This window comes from Myotis lucifugus, unplaced genomic scaffold, assembly GCF_000147115.1.
Source record: "Myotis lucifugus unplaced genomic scaffold, Myoluc2.0 scaffold_290, whole genome shotgun sequence".
Lineage (NCBI taxonomy): Eukaryota > Metazoa > Chordata > Mammalia > Chiroptera > Vespertilionidae > Myotis > Myotis lucifugus.
In genome coordinates, this window is record NW_005871338.1 from 509,897 (window position 1) to 530,647 (window position 20,751).

The following is a 20,751-nucleotide window of genomic DNA, read 5'->3' on the forward strand; positions in this document are numbered from 1 at the left end:
TATAGACTTTGACACGGTCCTGCACGGGGGCCTGAGCTCCCTGGACCCCCCTGAGAGAACACTGTGAGGCCAGTCACTTCACATCACTCCAACCACCTTTACCAAGGTGAAGGCGCATCCATTACCTTGACAGAATTTTGAAGAACTGTGACAGGAAATGTATTACTAGGCATGGAACTTAAAAAAAGCCGGAAACTCTCCTTGATAGTAATATCTGTTTAAAACAAAGACAACAATGAAAAGGAAAACACTTAACTCTTAGTAACACTCTACTAGAAGCAGTAATTATTATAGGGTAGCAAAAAAATGCTGTAAGCTCTGTTTAAAGACTAGTTTATCTCTGATAAGGGTGTTGTAAAATGTTCTCAGGGAATCTTTACAGAAATCTTCATACAGGAGAGTCTGGCACATTTGAGTAAAGACATTAGAGACATGTTAATTTTCAATACTTCATGGAGATGTTCAGGCCCTTCCCTCTGAAATGGAGGAAATTTTCAATTGAAAAAGAGGCTGGTTACCGGCAGTGCATTTATGCTTATGAAGTGTTTTTTTTTTCTTAACCATTTGACTTAAGGCAAACTGCACAAGAGTGATCAGAAAGCCTACGGAGAAGAAAGGAGTTTCTCTCTTCCGCAGAGAAGTTGCAAAGGGAACCAAGGGAGCAGGGATATGGAGAGACGTCAAGGGTAACATCAAGAGGTTAACTGAATACACTTTCTGAGCTAAGAAAGAATGAGTTCCATTCTAGGTTAAAAAGGCCAAAGCAACGTTGGAAAAATCACCATCCGCATCACAGGAAAACACAGGAATCACCCACAGATGACTCTCTTGGCATTGCTTTTTGTACTGTGGTGTTCCTCCAGCGGGCCAGGCTTGCTCCCGCCCTGGGTCTCTGCACTGTCTGTTCCTTCTGCCTGGAAGGTTTTTCCTTTGATTCCCTCACTTTCTTCACGTCTTAAACAAGTGTCACCTTCTCTAAGAGGTCTTCCCGGGCCACACCATTTAAAATTGCGACCTACCTTCCGCCCCACCCGCACTCCATCCTGACCTTTCTCATCCTCCTTACTCTCCTTTTAATTTTGTCCAAAGCACTGACCACATTCTGTTTTATAAATTACTTATCAGATGGTTTATTTACCGTCTGTCTCCCCTCACTAGAATATAAGCTTGATGAGGGCAGGTATCTGTGGTTGTTTTGTTCACCACTATACCTTAAGCCAGTGGTTCTCAACCTTCTGGCCCTTTAAATACAGTTCCTCATGTTGTGACCCACCCATAAAATTATTTTCGTTGCTACTTCATAACTGTAATGTTGCTACTGTTATGAATCATAATGTAAATGTCTGATATGCAGGATGGTCTTAGGCGATCCCTGTGAAAGGGTCGTTCAACTGCCAAAGGGGTCGCGACCCACAGGTTGAGAACCGCTGCCTTAAGCATTCAGAACAGTGCATGGCCCATAGTAGGTTCTCAAATTTTACTGAATGAATGACTGCAGATCAAAGTTGAATTTATTTTTCTTAGTTTGAGCTAACTTAATGAGCTACTTTAAATAGCCAAAATTAAAAGGCAGTTCTAGCACAACTCTAGAGCAACACTAAAATTACTTGCAGGTAGAAACTATTAGGCATAGAAGCCAAACATCAACCAATGTCTTAGGGCTAATGAGTTCGCTAACCCAAGAATCTGAAGAATAAAAAAGGCCAGGTTTAGAGAAGTGTGATCCCCGCCCCGCCCCCCGCCAAATGGCCCCCTTATAATTGCTAATGCATCAAGAATCTTAACTTTCACAGACATCATAGAAGTTTATTTAGAGCTGGAATGAAACCTTAGATGTCATCTTAGTATGGGAGTTCTACCAATGATATGAGGCGATCATTTGATAGCTGGGGAAACTGAGGCCCAAAGCAGAGATGTAATAAGCACAGTCAAGAAGTGGTGGGGCAGAACTCTACCACTTGGATCTTAAACTTTCAAGTCCAGAGCTTTCCTTCTTCCCTTCCCTCCCCTCCTCCCCTCCCTTCCCCTTCCCTTCCCTCCTTCCCTTCCCTCCCTTCTCTCCTCTCCCTCTTTCCCTTCCACTTTTTCTTTTCAGCTTACTACCTGAATGTATTTTATTTTATACTGGTTCAAGTTAAACATCGGAACTCAGGTGGTTAAGTTAATAAATGACTGCAACAAGGGCCAGAAGAGGATTTTTCTATTCACTGAAGCGTTAGTGAGATGCAATCACTTAAACCCCTCTAAGAACTTCCAGCTTCCAAGGCCTCCCAGCCTCCCTGAAGAACTGGCGCATGCTCGTGTACGGGTCTCCCGCAAGCTGAACCCGGTCTCCATATTCTGAAGGTTCATGTTGAACTTCTGCAGCAAGTTACCTGTAGATGTCTTCCCTAGCATTGCTCCTGAATTATAATCCTAACCATTGGGATCCCTAAACCACAGTGAAGACATTCTTGTCTTTTTTCTTTAATCATTTAAATGGAATTAAGCCACAGGAAGCAGGCCACCTCTCATCTGCACTACAAAAGAGTGGGGGATTCTGGATGGTAGGTGCAAATCACTCCTTAGCCTCCTTAGAAGCAGCCTGCAGAAGGCAGGGCCCCGGAACCCGGGAAGCCAGGGGCCTTAGGGGAAGGCTGCAAAGCCCTTGCTCGTGTGGCCTGGTAACCCGTGCAGGCTGGCCACTGCAAAGGAGCAGCTCTTCACCTTAATAGGGAGCATTTAAGAAAAGTTACTTGTAAGACCAGCTGCACAGCTCTCACCTTCCCAGAAAGCTTTCTGCAGTCAAGACAAAAAGGAAGACCCGAGAGGAGGGCTCTGGATACTCTAGGTTGGTGGTTCTCTCCCAGGGCCTCCTGGCGGAGCGGGGCTCACCGTGTTTATTACCTGCGATAGATACAGTTCCTAGGGTTTCCATTATTTCCACACCAGCATTTTAAAATGAGTAGATTCTAACTCCACTTCTTATTTCTCTGCGGCCCATTATACTTTCTTGAGTGGGAAAGGAAGTGGTGATATGGCAGTTAGAATACAAAGCAGTAAAAAGCTACTGTTAAGGGAAGTGGTGGTCATTTCAACTCTGTTCCTTAACTTCTCTCCTTCTATAGGGAAAGATTTATTTTCCTTCGTTGTCCTAAAGTCATTTTTCTTTTTTGTTTTATTATGCTTACATGTAATCTACTTTGAATTCGAATGGCTTCCCATAGACGGCAATGTGAGACAGAAGTGATCCAGTGGGCGCCCTAGCTGAGTGGATAGAGTGTCTGCCTGCAGGCTGAAAGGTCCTGGGTTCGATTTTGACCAAGGGCACATGCCTGGGTGTGGGCTCGATCCCCAGTAGGGGGCGTGCAGGAGATAGCCGATCAATGATCTCTCTTATCATTGATATTTCTATCTCTTTCTCTCTCCCCCTTCCTCTCTGAAATCAATAAAATATAAAAAAAGAAAAAGAAATGATCCAGTGGGTGATCCACCTCAACTTGGTGTCTAAAGATCTTTTTCGAATCTGGGTTGTATAACTTAACTAAAGCTCTGTAGATCTCAAATTTCTTCTCTCTACTATGGGAAACACAATCCCTACAATAAAGAATTATTATAAGGAATCAATTCAACAAGAAAGGCTACATAAAATGGTATTATTATGCAAATGATATGTGTTCGACATACTTGGGTCTGTGAAGGTTTTAATGAGCTCTTCCATTGCCAACATCCAAGAAACAGCAAGATGGCAGTTTTGCAAAAATACCCAGTTTCCTGTTTTCATAGCATCTTTGATCATTTTTTCAGCAATGGGTCCTTGTCCTTGCCCCAGTGAAATGGATTGCACCCTGAGTTGAACAACAACAACGAAATGCTGTTTTTTAAGCAACGAAATCATTAAGACATTTAAATATAGTAGACTTTTGCCTAGAATAAGCACACATTTAACATCCTCATTCTGATAGGCGTACAAATGTTTTTTCTTATTTTCTTGTTTTTTAAAAAACATTTTTACTATAACATATGGGAAAGTGCAAAGAACAAATACACAGCTCTATGAACTATTGCAAATGAACATCTGTGGTTGAGAAGAGAACTTTGCCAACACCCTGGGCACATCTCTTCTGTGCCCCTTTCCAACCAATCGTTTTCCCCTCCTTCTTCCCAAAGGTATTCACTACTCAGACTTCCAAGCTTATAGGTCAGTTTTTAAAAACTTTAAAAAACTGAAGTCTAATATACATATATATATATCTATATATCTTAGTATATAAATATATCTTAATGTATATATATACATATATACATATATATACATATATATACACATATACATATATACATATATATGTATATATATATATATACTAGTAGCCCAGTGCACGAAATTCGTGCACTGGGGTGGGGGGGGGGGAGGAGAAGGGGCCCCTCAGTCTGGCCTTCGCCCTCTCCAATCTGAGACCCCTCAGGGATATATTTTGGGGGGACACCCTGTATATCTCTAGTCAGCAGTGAAAGAAACCAACAGCAGATTTGGAACCCCCAGACAGGGAACCTTGCTCATTCCCCACGTCTCCCCACTTCACTTTCCACCTTCCTGGGCAGCAGGAGAATCAATGTTTTCTCTCATTAATTCGGAAAAGCATGTCCTGTCCTGTCACCCGCTGCCCGGCAGGAGTGAGCTAGGCCCCAAGCAAGCAAGGCTCAGTCAGGGCAGCCTTCGCTCATGGGTGCTGGCACCCAAAGTGCACATTCCTCCTCTACAGTCGCCCCGACTATCCCACTGTTTCACTGAGAGGACGGAATTCCTCTCTGCCTCTGGGCTCTTGATCTTGAACGCTGACCGAAGGCACCTCAGAGAGGGCCGCCCGCGCCCTCCAGGTGTGTCTGTCTGCACCTGCTCCTGCCTCAGCACCTGCATTAACCCCTCAGAGGTGATCTCGTAGCTGCACTGGCCTCCGTGGGAACAGGGCATCACCACTCCGCCCTCTCACTGTCATCTCACAGGCGCCCACTCTCAGCACCCAGAACACCCAGACACTCTCCAAAGGATGTGAGTGCATCAGAGGGGATGTGTGCACATCCTGTGGGGGTGTTAGGCATGCCGGGTTGATGGAAGTGCGGTGGAGAGGCGGGGGGAACTTGTGTACGCCTTGGTTTGCAACTGTTGCAGGCGTGGGAGGGTGACAGTGTGCTGGGGGATGTTCGCAAGCCAGGTGGGTATGTGCACACCACAGGCCTCTGGCTTTGCAGATCCACAAACCCCCGTGGTGTGGCCAGGAGGACGTCTGGCCCGCCATGGTGGCTGTCCCTGCGATCCTGCACCTTCTGGGCCAGGAGGAGGATCTTGCGCAGTCACTCCTGGGCGCTCATGGCTGCCTCCCCACTGTGAAGGGTCACGGATCCGAGTCCCGGGACCGTGCACAGCCTCAAGCGCTGCCCCCCGCCTGGCAGGGTCACAGATCCGTGTCTTGGTCCCGTGGACAGCCTCAAACACTGACCCCCAACCGGCAGGGTCACAGATTCGGGTCCTGGACTCCAGACAGCCTCCCGTGCTGCCCCCCTGTCCACCAGGTCACGGATCCGGGTCCCAGGACCACGGACAGCCTCAAGCACTGCCACACCACTCGCAAGGACATGGATCCAGGTCCCAGACCATGGACAGCCTCAAGCACTGCTCCCCGCCTGGCAGGGTCACAGATCCGGGTCCCAGACCGCAGACAGCCTTGCCTGCTGCCGCCTGCCTTCAGTATGCAAATTAGCCGCCATCTTGTTGCTTCAGGGTGGGGGTCCCCACTGGGGTGCCTGGCCAGTCTGGGTGAGGGGCTGAGGGCTGTTTTCAGGCTGGTGGGCGACTGAAGCTCCAAACCTCTCCTTTTTTTCTTTTTTTAAATTCTGGCATTTATTTACCTTCTATGGCTGTCACTGGAGCTGAGAGCTGGCTTTCTCTCTGAAGCTCGGCTGCTGAAAGCAGGTTTCTGGCCTTTGTTTACCTTCTGTATTTGAAACTTTGTTGCGACTCCAGCTCTGAGATCCCGGCTGACTGAAAACAGGTTACTGGGGTTTTGTTTAGCTTCTATATTTGTTACAATGTTTCAAACTGCAAGCTCAGAGGCCGGCAGTGGCAGGCGGGGAACGTTGGAGTCCTCCGTCACTGAAGCAAGCAAGCCTCCTATTAGCTTTAAGCTGCCTGGCTGCCGGCCGCCATCTTGGCTGGCAGTTAATTTGCATATCTCCCTGATTAGCCAATGGGAAGGGTAGTGGCCGTATGGCTAATTACCATGTTTCTCTTTTATTAGATAGGATATCTTAGTATACAAATAGTACAAATCATTAATACATGGCTTAATGAATTCCCCCAAGGTGAATATACTCATGTATCACCACTTAGGACAAAATAATGGACATTACCATCACCCTTTCAATCAGTATCCTCTTCATTCTCAAAGGGTATTTTGAATTCTAACACCATGGGTCAATTTTGCCTGTTTTTGAATTTTATATCAGTGGAATCATATTTTTTTATATTTGGCCCATTTCAATCAACAATATTTTTGGATTAATTTATATTATTGTGTGTCATGATGTTCATTCCTTTTTATTGCTATACAATATTCCACTTTTTATCCATTTTGCTCTTGAAGGACATTTGGATCATTTATGGCTTTTGACTATGACATACAATGCTTCAATAAACATTCTTGTACATGTCTTTTGGTATACATGTGCACTCCATTTTGTTGTCTACATTCCTAGGAGTGGAACTGCTGTTTGACAGAATATGTGTAATGTTTAACTTTTTTTATAGTATCAAACTATTTTCCAAAGTGATGCCACCATTCCACACTTCTCCCAGCAGCAGGTGAGAGTACTTGCTTCTCCATGTCCTTGCTGACACCTGATGAATGTATAGTGGTATCTCATTGAGGTTTAAATTGTTTCCCCCTTTCATAGGTTCATTTATTGGCCATTTGGCTATTCCATTTTATGTCTCCCCTTGCTCTCCTCTTTTTTTTCTATTGTGAATCACCTTTTTCTTTTTAAGAGTTCTTTATATTGGATATAAACACTTTGTTCTCTTTTTACTGTCTCCATAGTTTTGCCTTTTTCCAGATTGACATGTAGTTGGAATCATAAAGTATGTAGCCTTTTCAGATATGCACTTAAGTTTCTTCCGTGTCTTCTCATGGCTTGATAGTACCTTTCTGTTTAGTGCTGAGTGATATTTCATTATTTGGTTGTACCACAGCTTATTTACCTATTCACCTACTGAAAGACATCTTGGTTGCTTGTAAGTTTTGGTAATTATGAATAAAGCTGCAGTGAACTTCCAGGTGCAGGTTTTTGCATACACATAGTTTTTATCTCCTTGGGTAAATACAAGGAGTGTGCTTGCTAGATAGAATGGTAAGAGTATGTTTCATTTTGTAAGAGGACACAAAACTGTCTTCCAATGTGGCTGTACCATCTTGCATTCCCACCATTAATCTGTATCTGCCTCTTACTTTCTCTTCTGCCTTCTTCCTTGTTTAGTTTCACTCATCAAATCAATCTATCATTTGTAAATAATTCCAGTTCTCTACTAATTTTTTCAATCCTTCATTTCTTTGAATATTTTAAATGTTATTTAAAAATCTATCGCATGTATCCATTATCAGCACACCCTGCATTCTGCTCCTATTGCACATTGTTTTTCTTAGTTTGTTTTTTTAAAATATATTTTATTGATTTTTACAGAGAGGAAGGGAGAGGGATAGAGAGTTAGAAACATTGGTGAGAGAGAAACATCGACCAGCTGCCTCCTGCACAACCCCTACTGGGGATGTGCCTGCAACCAAGGTACATGCCCTTGACTGGAATTGAACCTGGGACCTTTCAGTCCGCAGGCTGACGCTCTATCCACTGAGCCAAACCGGTTAGGGCTGTTTTTCTTAGTTTTTAAACATTTTTTTCTGGCCTTTCCATGTACCTGATTTTATTTTATTGTGTGCCTAAGATTTTGTGTTTCTGCAGACAACATTTACATTTTTTCCTGGTAGACAGCTAGAGATACTAATAAACAGGGATCACCTTAACCTCTTCAAGTAGTCTATTTCTTACTTGGTCTTAGTCCTTTTAATGCATAAGTTTAAGCTTCCCCCTTGCCCCTGTTACTGAGCGGAGTAGAGGCTCATGTGAAAGATGAGAAGAATACAACCTAAAGAGCTATGGATTTTTTTTTTTTTTGCACATTTGAGCATGGGGAGTAAACTATAATCCTCTTACAGTTACATTAAAAACGTCTTAAATAACAAGTAAGTTTTAGTCACTATTCCACTAGATGATCAGACTTCAACATTTTAAATCATCTCCCTTTCTCAAATGAAATTTACATATACTTTTATGATTTTGACCCCATTTTAACAACATAGTTAGCTAAATATTAATGTTTCTTAATTTATTTAGTAAGGGTTACCTGAATGTAGGAATTCATGCTCCATAGAAGGAACAACAAGGGAAACTTTTATCAAGGAGATGTTCATATGAGTTGCTGAATCTGCACAAAAAGACCTTACCGTTCCGAATATCCTCTGTCCCGGGCAAACCTCTGGAATGCACCCATGGGATCGGAGCCCGTGCTTAAGATGAATATGAGGGGAGTGTTGTGGGACATATCTTGATACAGAGTCGGCAGGTCCATAGGCGGCGTCTCTATAAAGCGTTTCCCAAGATTTTCTATGACAAAATCTGTAAGAGCAAAAACCACCTGAAAGGTGAAAAGGTGAAAAGAAAACACATTTAAAAAAGTGTTGGTTGAGTATCTTTCATAATTTTACTCTATTTCCCCTCAGCGTCTCAGAGGCCAATGCCCTGTCCTTTGAGCTCATTCTCTCTTGATTGGGTATATTTCTTCCTGTGGATCAAATTGGTGAACTTGTACACCACACAACTGCTGCCAGCCGTGCTTCTCCTGACTGCACTGAGCAGGATAAAGTATTACATGAGAGGAACGTCTATCTGTACACCTGCGGTCTCCCCATCCTCTCCTCCTTTTGTTCCATCCCTCTTGCATTCTCAGCAACTTTACTTTCAGTCCTTCCACTGACTCCTGCATGATTGACCTCTCCCGCTCTCCATGATCTCCCTATCACCATCCAATTAGGCTCCATTGTCTCTTATTCTTAAAAGCCAAACGAGAGAGCCTTCCCTTGATTGCAGTGCCCTGCCAGCTACTATTTCATTCCTTTGCTTCCCGTTCACAAGCCAGTTTCTCAGAGGAATTGACTCCGTATGCTGTCCACCATCTTCATTTCTTATCTACTCATCATCCTCTTCTGACCTCTCTCAGGAACCAGCCCCAGCCCTGATGATCAGATCCCTGGCCGGGCCACTTTCTACACCAGTGTGTTCCCTTCACCGACCTCCCCCGAGCCAACTTAACCCTTTTCTGCTCTTACAGACCATGGCTCTCCAGAGCCCAAATGGAGTCTTTGTTTGAGATAGAAAAAGGTGTCCTTTTACGAGATATTTGTGCCCCAAAACTGCCATGATAAATATACAAACCTAACCTGCCATGCCTACAATGTGAACGGCTGCCTTAAAGGTGGAGCAGGCCACATCTTTCACAGCTGTAGGCAGTAGCAGGATTTGACGTTAGCTCTCCATGAGGTGTTGACAACACCCTGTCCAAACAAGTCTTACCATGTTTTTATTGGGGGTGTGGGGGGAGACATGTTGTTTGGATTTGAATGGCACCCCAATCTGGCCACACTGGGAAAAGATAGTCACATGCTTGCCCACCTAAGTGTGGCTATATTGTGGTGCTGACTGTAAAAGTGGCGTGGCCCAGAAGGGACAGCTTTGAGACAGGGCCGAGGGGCCTGGAAGTTTGTTCCACTGTGTGACTAAGTATAATTCCAGAGTACATTTCTTTATTATTTTTATTTAAAATATTTTCAAAGCTATGAGCTATTTATTTGCTTTTTACTTTGACAAAAAAAAAGCTCATAAAGTTTATAATAAATGACCACAAGACAAAGCACCAGTAATTTATTTATTGAGGGCTATTACCTATCTATCTATCTATCTATCTATCTATCTATCTATCTATCTGAGCCTAAGTGACCATTATGACTGGACAACTGGATGACCGGCCGGTAGTTATTTCGCACACTGACCACCAGGGACCAACACAGGAGCTGCCCGCTGGTGGTCAGTGCGCTCTGACAGCCAACCTCTGCAGTCCCTCCCCCCGACTGGTCAGCCCAGATCAGCCCTGATTGCCCACCAGGCCGAGGGACCCCACCCATGCATGAGTTTGTGCACCGGGTCTCTAGTGTAAATATAAAAGTGGTAACACGCTCATGAAATGCTCCTGAATTTAAAAAGTTGGAGAAATATTTTTCTGGAAAACAGGTCACTTTATTACTATTATATAGAAATCTAGGATTCTGATAGCTTTATTAATGAAAAATCAAACACTATGGGTTACATGCGCAATTTCTCATGTCTCTGAACTGATTTTCTTTATGTTTTTTTTTTTTTTGAAATTCTGACTGATAATTTTTTTTTTTATAAATAAAAAACTCTGTATTTCACATACTCACAACTGTAAGCCTACTTTTTCCCAACCCTATATGTAGTACTAAACAAATTCTTTTTTTTTGATATATATTTTTTTATTGCTTAAAGCATTACAAAGGGTATTACATATGTGTCCTTTTTTTTCCCCCCGCCCTTGACAATACCCCGGCTTCCCCTACCCCCCAGTGTCTTATGTCCATTGGTTATGCTCATATGCATGCATACAAGCCCTTCAGTTGATCTCTTAACCCCCTCCCTCCTGCCCCCCAACCCTCCCCGGCCTTCCCGCTGCAGTTTGACAATCTGTGTGAGTGAACTGATTTTCTTTATGAAACATTTTAAACACATGGAAATAAGTTTGTATAAAACACACCCTTGGTTAGGCTCTAATCTACATAATGTATATCCAGAAATACATATATATCCAAGAACACGGTTAAGTGCATGGAATACAGAAAGGAGATGAATCAGGTAAAGCAATAGAGCCAAGGTTTCCTGTGGAATTAGCTTGGTTTTTCTGTCTTTTGATTTGCTTTAGTGCTAATTGTCTCTCCAGTGGTATGTAAGGTTTATGATTCTCAGGTGGAGGACGAGGCAGTACAATAGAAGTGCATGTGGACACATGCCAGCCCGCAAATGTGTGTCTCACTACCATGGCTAACAAATAAATCTTATCAGTTCATGGATCATAACTAGTTGGTGAGCTTTAGTAGAAATAGTTATAACACAGTTCTTTAGTTAAAAAAAAAACCTTACCTTTTCTTCTTTACAACATTTAACAAGAATTAGCTTATGGAAAGAGCTTAAGTTTGAAAGCCATGATTCATACATTTCCAACTCCACTTTCTGTTTCTGGAGTTGTTCCTCTTCTTCCCCTACTGTGGGATAGTTTTTCAAATCCTGTGAGTTAATGAAAGTCTCAAAAGATCCTGGAAACATAATTTAAAAATATGCCTTATTTAGAGTTGTTTTGACTTTTAAATTAAATAAATATATTTGGTAATTTAGAAATCTCTACATTTACTATCAATTCTTTCTATGAATGTAAATATACTGATATGCCCCTATCCAGACTAATTAAAGAGCAAAGAAGTTAAAACTGGATCAGAAAATATTCAACAGAAAACTACTTACAAAAAGCAAAGCGAAACAAATAATAGAGAGGTTACAATAAAAGGATGCATAGAAATACATTAATCACATGTGAACAAAAAGAAAACTGAAGTGATAAGAGTAACATTGGACAAGTTAGAATTCAAGGCAAATGTAATTAAATGGGACAAAAGAGGTTATAGTAAAATTCAAACCTCATAATAAAAGCACAATAAAATGAACCTGTATGTTCCAGATAATAGTATAAGAATATATCCCTCACTGCTGGAGGTAGAGTTTGAAAAAGTAGAAAAAGAATTGTGGTAGGAAATAATACACCATTATTAGTCTGTGACAGATGAAGCAAATTAAAAATTCTGGCCTACATAATTTGAGCAATATAAATAATATATGACTAAATCGACAATCTACACAACTTTATGCCCTGATAAGCATTAATACATTGCTCCCCCTCACCCTAGGAATAGTTATAAGAAATGGACTTGCATTTCACGTGCTATAACCCTTGCAATGGTTACAGCATGCAGTAAGAATTGGTGTTGAAATTCCTGTTGATACAAGGTGCACAGTATGCTGGGAGCTCTCGGCGAGCCAACACAGCAGTGACAAAACAGATTCCTACAGTCAAACATTAGGCAGAATAGTTGGATTACATTCCAGGCTATAAAGCCACTTTCTCCAGCTGGTCTCCTGGGGCTTTTCTCTGAGGGCCTAATAACTGCAATCAGAGTTATTGACAGAAATTTAGTGACACGTAAGAACATGGCCTTGAAGAAGGGTGCACCTCAAGACTTCTCGTTTCTCTATGGAATAAAGACAATTCCATGGCATGAGACAATTCCATGGCCACAGGGTTCATTCAGCACACCGAAGTGCTCTTTGGTTGAAGGTGGCTACATTATTCTAAAAACCAAGTAATGGAAACATTTATTCCAAAGGGAATTCTCTTTTCTTGAGGTTACTGTACAATCAACCAAGGCGTTGGCTAATAAGACAAGACAGCATATTTTAAATGATAACTCAACTAATAGGACATGAAACACTTAGAGACCATCAAAGACAAAAGATTAAGGCAATTAGGAAGCTTTTGAAAGTAAGAATGACATTGGAATGATTAAACTTGACCTACAAAGATCTAAAGTTCACATTTAGAGCACAAGCCATACTATAACACATGTATAAACCTTCACAATCCTGTAGGATTTCCAGAATAAATCTTGAAATTTTACAAATGAGAGCAGGAAAATAGCTTTAAATTGCTGAAATTTTCATCCCAATTGACAGGGTAACACAATGCCTTTTATTCAAACATGATGAGTTGTTCTCAGAATTACTTTGCCTTTCAACCTCTTCTCTCTTTCTTTGCCTCTGTGTTTATGAGGCTTCATCTATTCCTTTCTGCTTTGGGTTTGTTTGCAAATGTTCATCTCTAGGCTTCTCCTATGAGTGTTTTTTCTTTTTATGTTCTACCTCTAATGCTAGCTATCTTGTTAAACTGGTCCACAATATAGAAACATAATTTCTATTTGATGTAGTTATTGAAGAACATTTTATTTTTCTAGTCTTTATTCAGAAATCAGATAAGCATATTAAGATCCCAGAAATTCTGGTCCATGTAGACTTTAAATCACCACAATTACTGGGTACACAAAGAACAGGAACAAGACAGTGTTGTCTGCTTTCACCACTTTTATTCAACATAGACTGGAAGTCCTAATCAGTGATCAGATACGAAGAAAATATAAAAGGCATCCAAATTGGAAAGGAGGAAGTAAAACTATCACTATTTGCAGATGACATGATATTGTACATAGAAAACCCTAAAGACTCCACCAAAAAGCTACTAGATTTAATAAATGAAGTTGGCAATGTAGCAGGATACAAAACTAACACTCAGAAATTTATGGCATTTTTATACACTAGTAATGAACTCTCAGAAAGAGAAACTAAAACAAAATCCTACTAACGAGTGAAACAAAAAAAGTAAGATACTTAGAAATAAACTTAACTAAGGAGGTAAAAGACCTGTACTTGGAAAACTATAAATGTTGAAAAAAGAGACAGAGGAAGATATAAACAAGTAGAAGAATATACTATACCATGGATTGGTAGAATCAATATCATTAAAATGTCCATATTGCTCAAAGCAATCTACAGATTCAATGCAATCCTTATTAAAATACCAACAGCATATTTCACAGACCTAGAACAAACACTCCAAAAATTTATATGGAACCAAAAAAGACTCTGAATAGTTGCAGCAATCTCGAGAAAGAAGAACAAAGTTGGAGGAATCACAATACCAGATATCAAGTTATAGTACAAAGCCACTGTGCTCAGAACAGCCTGGTACCGGCACAAGAACAGGCATATAGATCAATGGATAAGAACAGAGAATCCAGAAATTGACCCAAGACTTTATGTTCAATTAATATTTGACAATGGAGATAAGAGCATGCAATGGAGTAAAGACAGTCTCTTCAATAAATGGTGTTGGGATAATTGGACAGGTACATGCAAAAAACTGAAACTAGACCACCAACTTATACCACACACAAGAATAAACTCAAATGGATAAAAGACTCAAATGTAAGTCATGAAACCATAAAAATCCTAGAAGAAAATGTAGGCAACAAAATATCAGATATCTCACAGAGCAGAATTTTCACTGATGTATCGCTTAGGACAAGAGAAACAAAAGAAAAAAATAAACAAATAGGACTACATAAAAATAAAAAGCTTTTGTAGAGCTAAAGAAAACAGCATCAAAATGAAAAGGGAGTCCACTGTATGGGAGAACATATTTGCCAATGATACATCTGATAAGGGATTAATTTCCAAAACACATAAAGTACTCATACAACTCAACAAAAGGAAGATAATCCAATTAAAATATGGGGAGAAGACCTGAATAGACACTTCTCTAAAGAGGAATACTAATAGCCAAGACATATATGAAAAAATGCTCAATATCACTAATCATCAGAGAGATGAAAATTAAAATGACAATGAGGTATCACCTTGCACCTGCCAGAATGTATATCATCAATAAATCAGTAAATAACAAATGCTGGTGAGGATGTGGATAAAAAGGAACCCTGTATTCTGTTGGTGGGAATGAAGACTGATACAACCACTATGAAAAACAGTATGTAGTTTCCTCAAAAAATTAAAAATGGAATTGCTATTTGTCCCAGTGATCCCACTTCTAGGAATATATCCTGACAAGCCAGAAACACCAATCAGAAAGAATATATGCACCTCTATGTAAATAGCAGCATTATTTACAATAGCTAAGATCTGGAAACAGCCCAAATGCTCATCGGTAGATGCATGTATTAAAAAACTGGTACATTTACACAATGGACTATAATACAGCTGTAAAAGAAAGGATCTTTTACTCTTTGAAAATGGAGGGACTTGGAGAGTATTATGCTAAGCAAAATAAGCCAGTCAGAGAAAGACAAGTATCACATGATCTCTCTTACATGTGGAATCTAATGAACAAAATAAACTGATGAACAAAAAAGATCCAGAGACCTGGAAGCATGCAATGGACTGAAGTATTTCAGAGGGAAGGGGGGTGGGTGCGATGAGATCAACCAATGAACTTATGCATATATTCATAGCGCATGGACAGACAATTGTGCAGGGAAGGCCCGGGGATGAGAAGAGAGCAGGATGAAGGGGTAAATGAGGGAGAAAGAGGGACATCTGTAATACTCTAAACAATAAAGATAAAATTTTAAAAAATCAACAAAATCCCACCAAAGACACACCAAAAACATGAGAATGACACAAGAGTTGAAAATGAATAGTGTAGAATATAATATGCCAACCAAGAGAAACCTGCTGTAGTAATGTTAACATTAAAAATATATTTTAAGGCAAATATAACTATTTAGAATAAAGAGAAATATTCTTTAATAAAAAAGAAACAATTTACTAGGAAGATGATAATCCTAAATCTATTTGTATTAAGCACTATAATTTCACAAAATATGGGAAAAATTCCAGAATTACAAAGAGAAATTGTCAGTCATAATGGTATACCTTAATTTACCTGTCTTAGAAACTGACAGATCAAATATAAAAACCATCACTAAAGTAAACACAATAAATTTTGATAGACCTTGAGGATATTACGCTATGTGAAATGTCAGCCAGAGATAGACAAATACTGTATGATCTCACTTATATATAGAATCTAAAAAAACCCCCAAACCAACAACCTCCCAGCTGCAAGGCTTATAGATATGAGAAGAGATTGGTAGTAGCCAGAGGAGGGGGTGGATGAGTGGTCAAAATGGGTGAAGGGAGCCAAAAAGTACAAACTTCCAGTTATAAAACAAGTAAGTTCTGCGGGCCGAAGGTACAGCATGGTGACTATAGTTAATGATACTGTATTGTATATTTGCAAGTTGCTAAGAGAGTAAATCTCAAAAGTTCTCATCACACACAAAAAATTCTGTAATTATGTTTGGTGGTGGATGTTAACTAAACTTATGGAGTCTTGCATCCAAGAAATGTCACATATGGAATATTTTTACATAAACTGAAGTCTAAATAAATTACAAAGAATCAATTTTATGCAGACTAGGAATGTAATTTTTATAATAGAATTAAATTATTAATAAAAAGATAGTCCCAAAATATCCTAAATGCTTTAGAATTAAAGAGTGTAATTTTAGAATTAAAAAGGGGTACATATTAAAAATTGTGGAGGAAAATTAATATAGAATGTTATAATCAGAGCAGTCATTACCTCTGGGGAAAGGGTAGGGGTCTTGTGAAGGAGTATGAGGGGATTTTGGGAGGCTGGGACTGTTCCAGTTCTTGATTTTTGTGTACTGGTCCATTAAGTGTAGTCAGTTTTTGATGAAAAAATTGTACAATTTTGATTTGGTACACTTTTCCATATGCATGTTATATTTCAATAAAAAGAGATGCAGCTAAAGCAACACTTAGAGGCAAATGTATATATTCTTAAAATGGATATAATAGTAAATATGAAATATTGAAAATTCATGGGCTAAGCCTTCAAATCAAGAAATTGGGGAAACAAGTAATTAATAATTTCTTAACAATGAAGAAATTTCCTAGAGGAAAAATACTGATATTGCAGAAAAGGTTAAAAGAGACGATAAAGTTAGGATTGGTGAGCCTGTTTACAAACCCTGATAGCAGATCCTTTTTCCATATTACATACCTAATTTTATGCAAACAGGATGTAACAACATAAATTTCTTAAGTCCTTTAAAAGCTGGAAATGATTCTTCTAAGTCATAGCATGAGTACCACACCTGAGTAAGCAGCCAGGGAATTTCAGGCTTAGGTGGGCGTTCCTGTTATAAGACAGAAAGAAAATGAGTAATGATTCACAAAGACAGCCACAAAATATGCTTTCACCTTGTCTAAGTGAAAAATCAAGCTCTAATAGCATGTTAAAAACAACCATTTACTGAAGAGAAGTAATAAGCTACGGTGAAATAGAAATGGTGTGGGATCTATTCTACCTGTAGACCTTTGCGCAGAAGTACAGCTGATGAAAGCTTTTAGGTTGGCATTGCCGAAAGCAGCTGATCTGGTGAAGAATTAGCATTAAATCTGTTAACGCTACTTCCAGCCTGTTCTCCAACACACACTAGTTTCTCCCGACCCCCAAGTATTCTTATGGTTAATGATCTTTTTTTTCTGAAGATCTAGTCTCCAAATCAGATTTCCAGATGTTCTCACTTCTAGGAAATGGGAAAAAGTGAGTAGAAGACCAATATCAATAGCAAGTCAAGTGGCAATCTTATTCCAGCTTAGTTGAGTGTATGTCTAAGCACTTCATATATCCCTAGAAATTTCTGGGAAGAGTATTATGCCATCTGGTGGTAGTCCATGAAGCACTTTCATGTGAGTAAACAGTTTTAAAAGAGACAGGAACAGCTGTGATTGTAGACTGAAACCAGTTCTTTGAAAATTTCATGAATAAGTGCCTGACATTCTATACGGCACTTTAAAACAGGTTTATTGAGACATAATTCACACACCTTTGCCCTTCCCCCATCTAGAGCATACAATCTAATGTATTTTAGTAAATTCACAGATATGTGCAACCATCACCACAGTTAATTTTAGAGCATTTTGTCTCTTCAACACCCCCATGTACCCTTTAGCTATTACCCTCCTATCTGCCCACGCCTCCCAGCCCCAAACAACTACTACACTGCTCTCTGTCTCTGAAGATTTGTCTGTTCTGGACACTTCATATAAGTCAAATTTTATAATATCTGGTATTTTGTGACTGACTTCTTTAACTGAGCTTAATGTTTTCAGGTTTATTCATGCTTCAATTAAATAATATTCCATTGTCTGGGTATAGCAGGTTTCATTTATCCACTCATCGGCTGATGGACATTGGGGTTGTTTCTACGTTGTGGCTATTATGAATAATGCTGCTATGAATGTTCATGCCCAAGTTTTTCTATGGACATCTGTTTTCTCTTTGGTATATACCTAGAAGTGGCATTGCTGCATCTTATGGTACTTCGATGTTTAATTATTTGAGGGCCTGCCAGGTTGTTTTTCAAAGAAGCGGCACCTTTTTTGCTCTCACCAACAGTTTATGAGGGATCTAATTTCTCCACATCCTCACCAACACTTGTTATTACCTGTCTTTTAAAAAAATTATTATTATAGCCATTCTACTGAGTGTGAAGTGGTATCTCACAAATGCGGTTTTGATTTGCATTTCCCTGATGAATAATAATGTCAAACATCTTTTCATGTGCTTAGTATATCTTCCTTGGAGAAATATCTCCTCAGGCCCTTCCTCTATTTTTAAATTAGATCATTTTTATTATGGAGTTGTAAGAGTTCTTTATATATTCTAGATACAAATCCTTTATCAACTATTATTTGCAAATATTTTCTCCCATTCTGTGGGTTGTCTTTTCATTTCCTTGATAGTGTCCTCTGAAGCAAAAATATGTTTATTTATTTTTATTTTGTATTTTTTTTGTTAATCCTCACCCAATTTTTTCCATTGATTCTTAGAAAGTGGAAGGGAGGAGGGAGGGGAAGAGAGAGAGAGGGGAAGAGAGAGACATCGATATGAGAACACATCAATTGTTTGCCTCCCACGTGCACCCCTACCAGGGTTGGGGATTAAACCTGCAACCCAGGTCTATGTGCTCTTGACCCGAATCGAACCTGCGATCCTTCAGTGCTTGGGCCAATGCTCCAACCATTGAGCAACACCAGCCAGGGCAAAACCATGTTTCTTTTTGATGAAGTCCAATTTATTCTTTTCCTTTGTTGCTCATGCTTTTGGTAACACATCTAAGGCTCCATTGTGAAATATGTGGTCCTGAGACTGGTGTGCTCAGTAGTTAGAGCATCAGCCTGCGCACCAAAGGGTCGCAGGTTTGATTTCTGGTCAAGGGCATGAACTTGGGTTGCAGGTTTGACCCCTAGCCTCAGTCGGGGTGCATGGGGGAAGCAACCAATTATTGTGTCTCTCTCATATGTCTCTGTCTCTCTCTCTCTTTCTTCTTCTCCCTCTTTCCCTCCACTCTCTCTAAAAATAAATGGAAAAATATCCGCAGGTGAGGATTAATTAAAAAAAAAGAAAGAAAGAAAGAAAGAAAGAAAGAAAGAAAGAAAGAAAGAAAGAAATCTGTGTTCATGAAAATTTACTCCTATGTTTTCTATTAAGAATTGTAGGTCTTATATTTAGATCTTTGGTCCATTTTAAGTTAAATATGGTGTGATGTAAGGTTCGCATGTCACTATCCAGTTGTCCCAGCACTATTTGTTGAGAAGATAGCTTTTCCCAATAAACAGTCTTGGCCTCTTGTCAAAAATTGCTTGACCACAATCGTATGATTTTATTTCTGGATTCTCAAATTTGATTCAATTTATCTGTATACCTATCTTTATGCTAGACGTACTGTCTTGATTACTGCTGCTTTGTAGTAAGCTTTGGGGTTAGGATCCTTTGCAATTCCACATGAATTTTAGAATAAGCCTGACAATTTCTACAAATAAGTCAGCTGGGGTTCTGATAGGAACTGTACTGAATTTGTAGCTCAATTTGGGGATATTGCCATCCTAACAATATTAAGTATCCAATCCACGAACGTGGGATGTTTCTCCATTTATTTAGGCCCTCTAATGTCTTTCAACATGTTTTATAGTTTTCAGAGTATGTTTTTGAACTTCCTTGGTTACATTTATTTCTAAGTATTTTATTCTTTCTGATGCCACGGTAAGTAGAATTGTTTTCTCAATTTCACTTTCATTCTTGTTCATTGCAAGTGTACAGCAGAAATACGAATTAGTTTCGTATATTGATTCTGTACCTGCCATCTTGCTGAACGTGTTTATTAATTCTGATAGGTTTTTCTAGTAGGTTCTTTAGTGTTTTCTATATACAAAGTCGTGTCATTTGCAAATGGAGATAGTTTTATTTCTTTTCCAACCTGGATGCCCTTTATTTCATTTTCTTGCCAATTGACCTGAGGAGAATCTCCAGTTCAATGTCAAAAAGAAGTGGTTAGAGTAGGACATCCTGTCTTGTTTCTGATCTCAGGGGGAAAGCACCCAGGCTTTCACCATGAAGTGTCATGTTAGCTGTGGGTTTTTGTACACACCCTTTATCTAGTCAAGCAAGTTCTCTTCTATTTCTAGTTTGAGTGTTTTTATGACAAAAGGTTGTTGGGTTTTGTCAAATGCTTTTTCTGTGTCTACTAAGATGATCATGTGGTTTTCCTTTTTTATTCTATTTTTTAAATTATATTTTTGTTGATTTTAGAGAGGCAGGGAGAGGAGAGAGAGAGATAGAAACATCAATGATGAGAATCATTGATCAGCTGCCTACTGCATGCCCCCTACTGGGGATCGAGCCTGCAACCCGGGCATATGCCCTTGACTGGAATCGAACCCAGGGACCTTCACTCCGTAGGCTGATGCTCTATTCACTGAGCATAAAACCACCTAGGGCTCCTTTTTTTATTCTATTGACTTATTAATCTATTGATATGAAGCACTTATGATAAAAATGGAAAATACAAGTATTAAGATACTAGTAACTAAGTAAGTAAAGTA

The 20,751-nt window shown here is 39.7% G+C and overlaps 1 protein-coding gene across 1 annotated transcript in view; it reads right to left on the minus strand.

Annotated features, from left to right (window-relative positions):
- Nucleotides 1–20,751, minus strand: part of DNAH6 (dynein axonemal heavy chain 6) — a 225,389-nt gene that overhangs the window by 26,316 nt on the left and 178,322 nt on the right. The window contains 5 exon segments of the mRNA XM_023763522.1: nt 126–214; nt 3,667–3,827; nt 8,535–8,725; nt 11,299–11,471; nt 16,865–17,000. Of these exon segments, the coding sequence (XP_023619290.1) occupies nt 126–214; nt 3,667–3,827; nt 8,535–8,725; nt 11,299–11,471; nt 16,865–17,000 (750 nt within the window).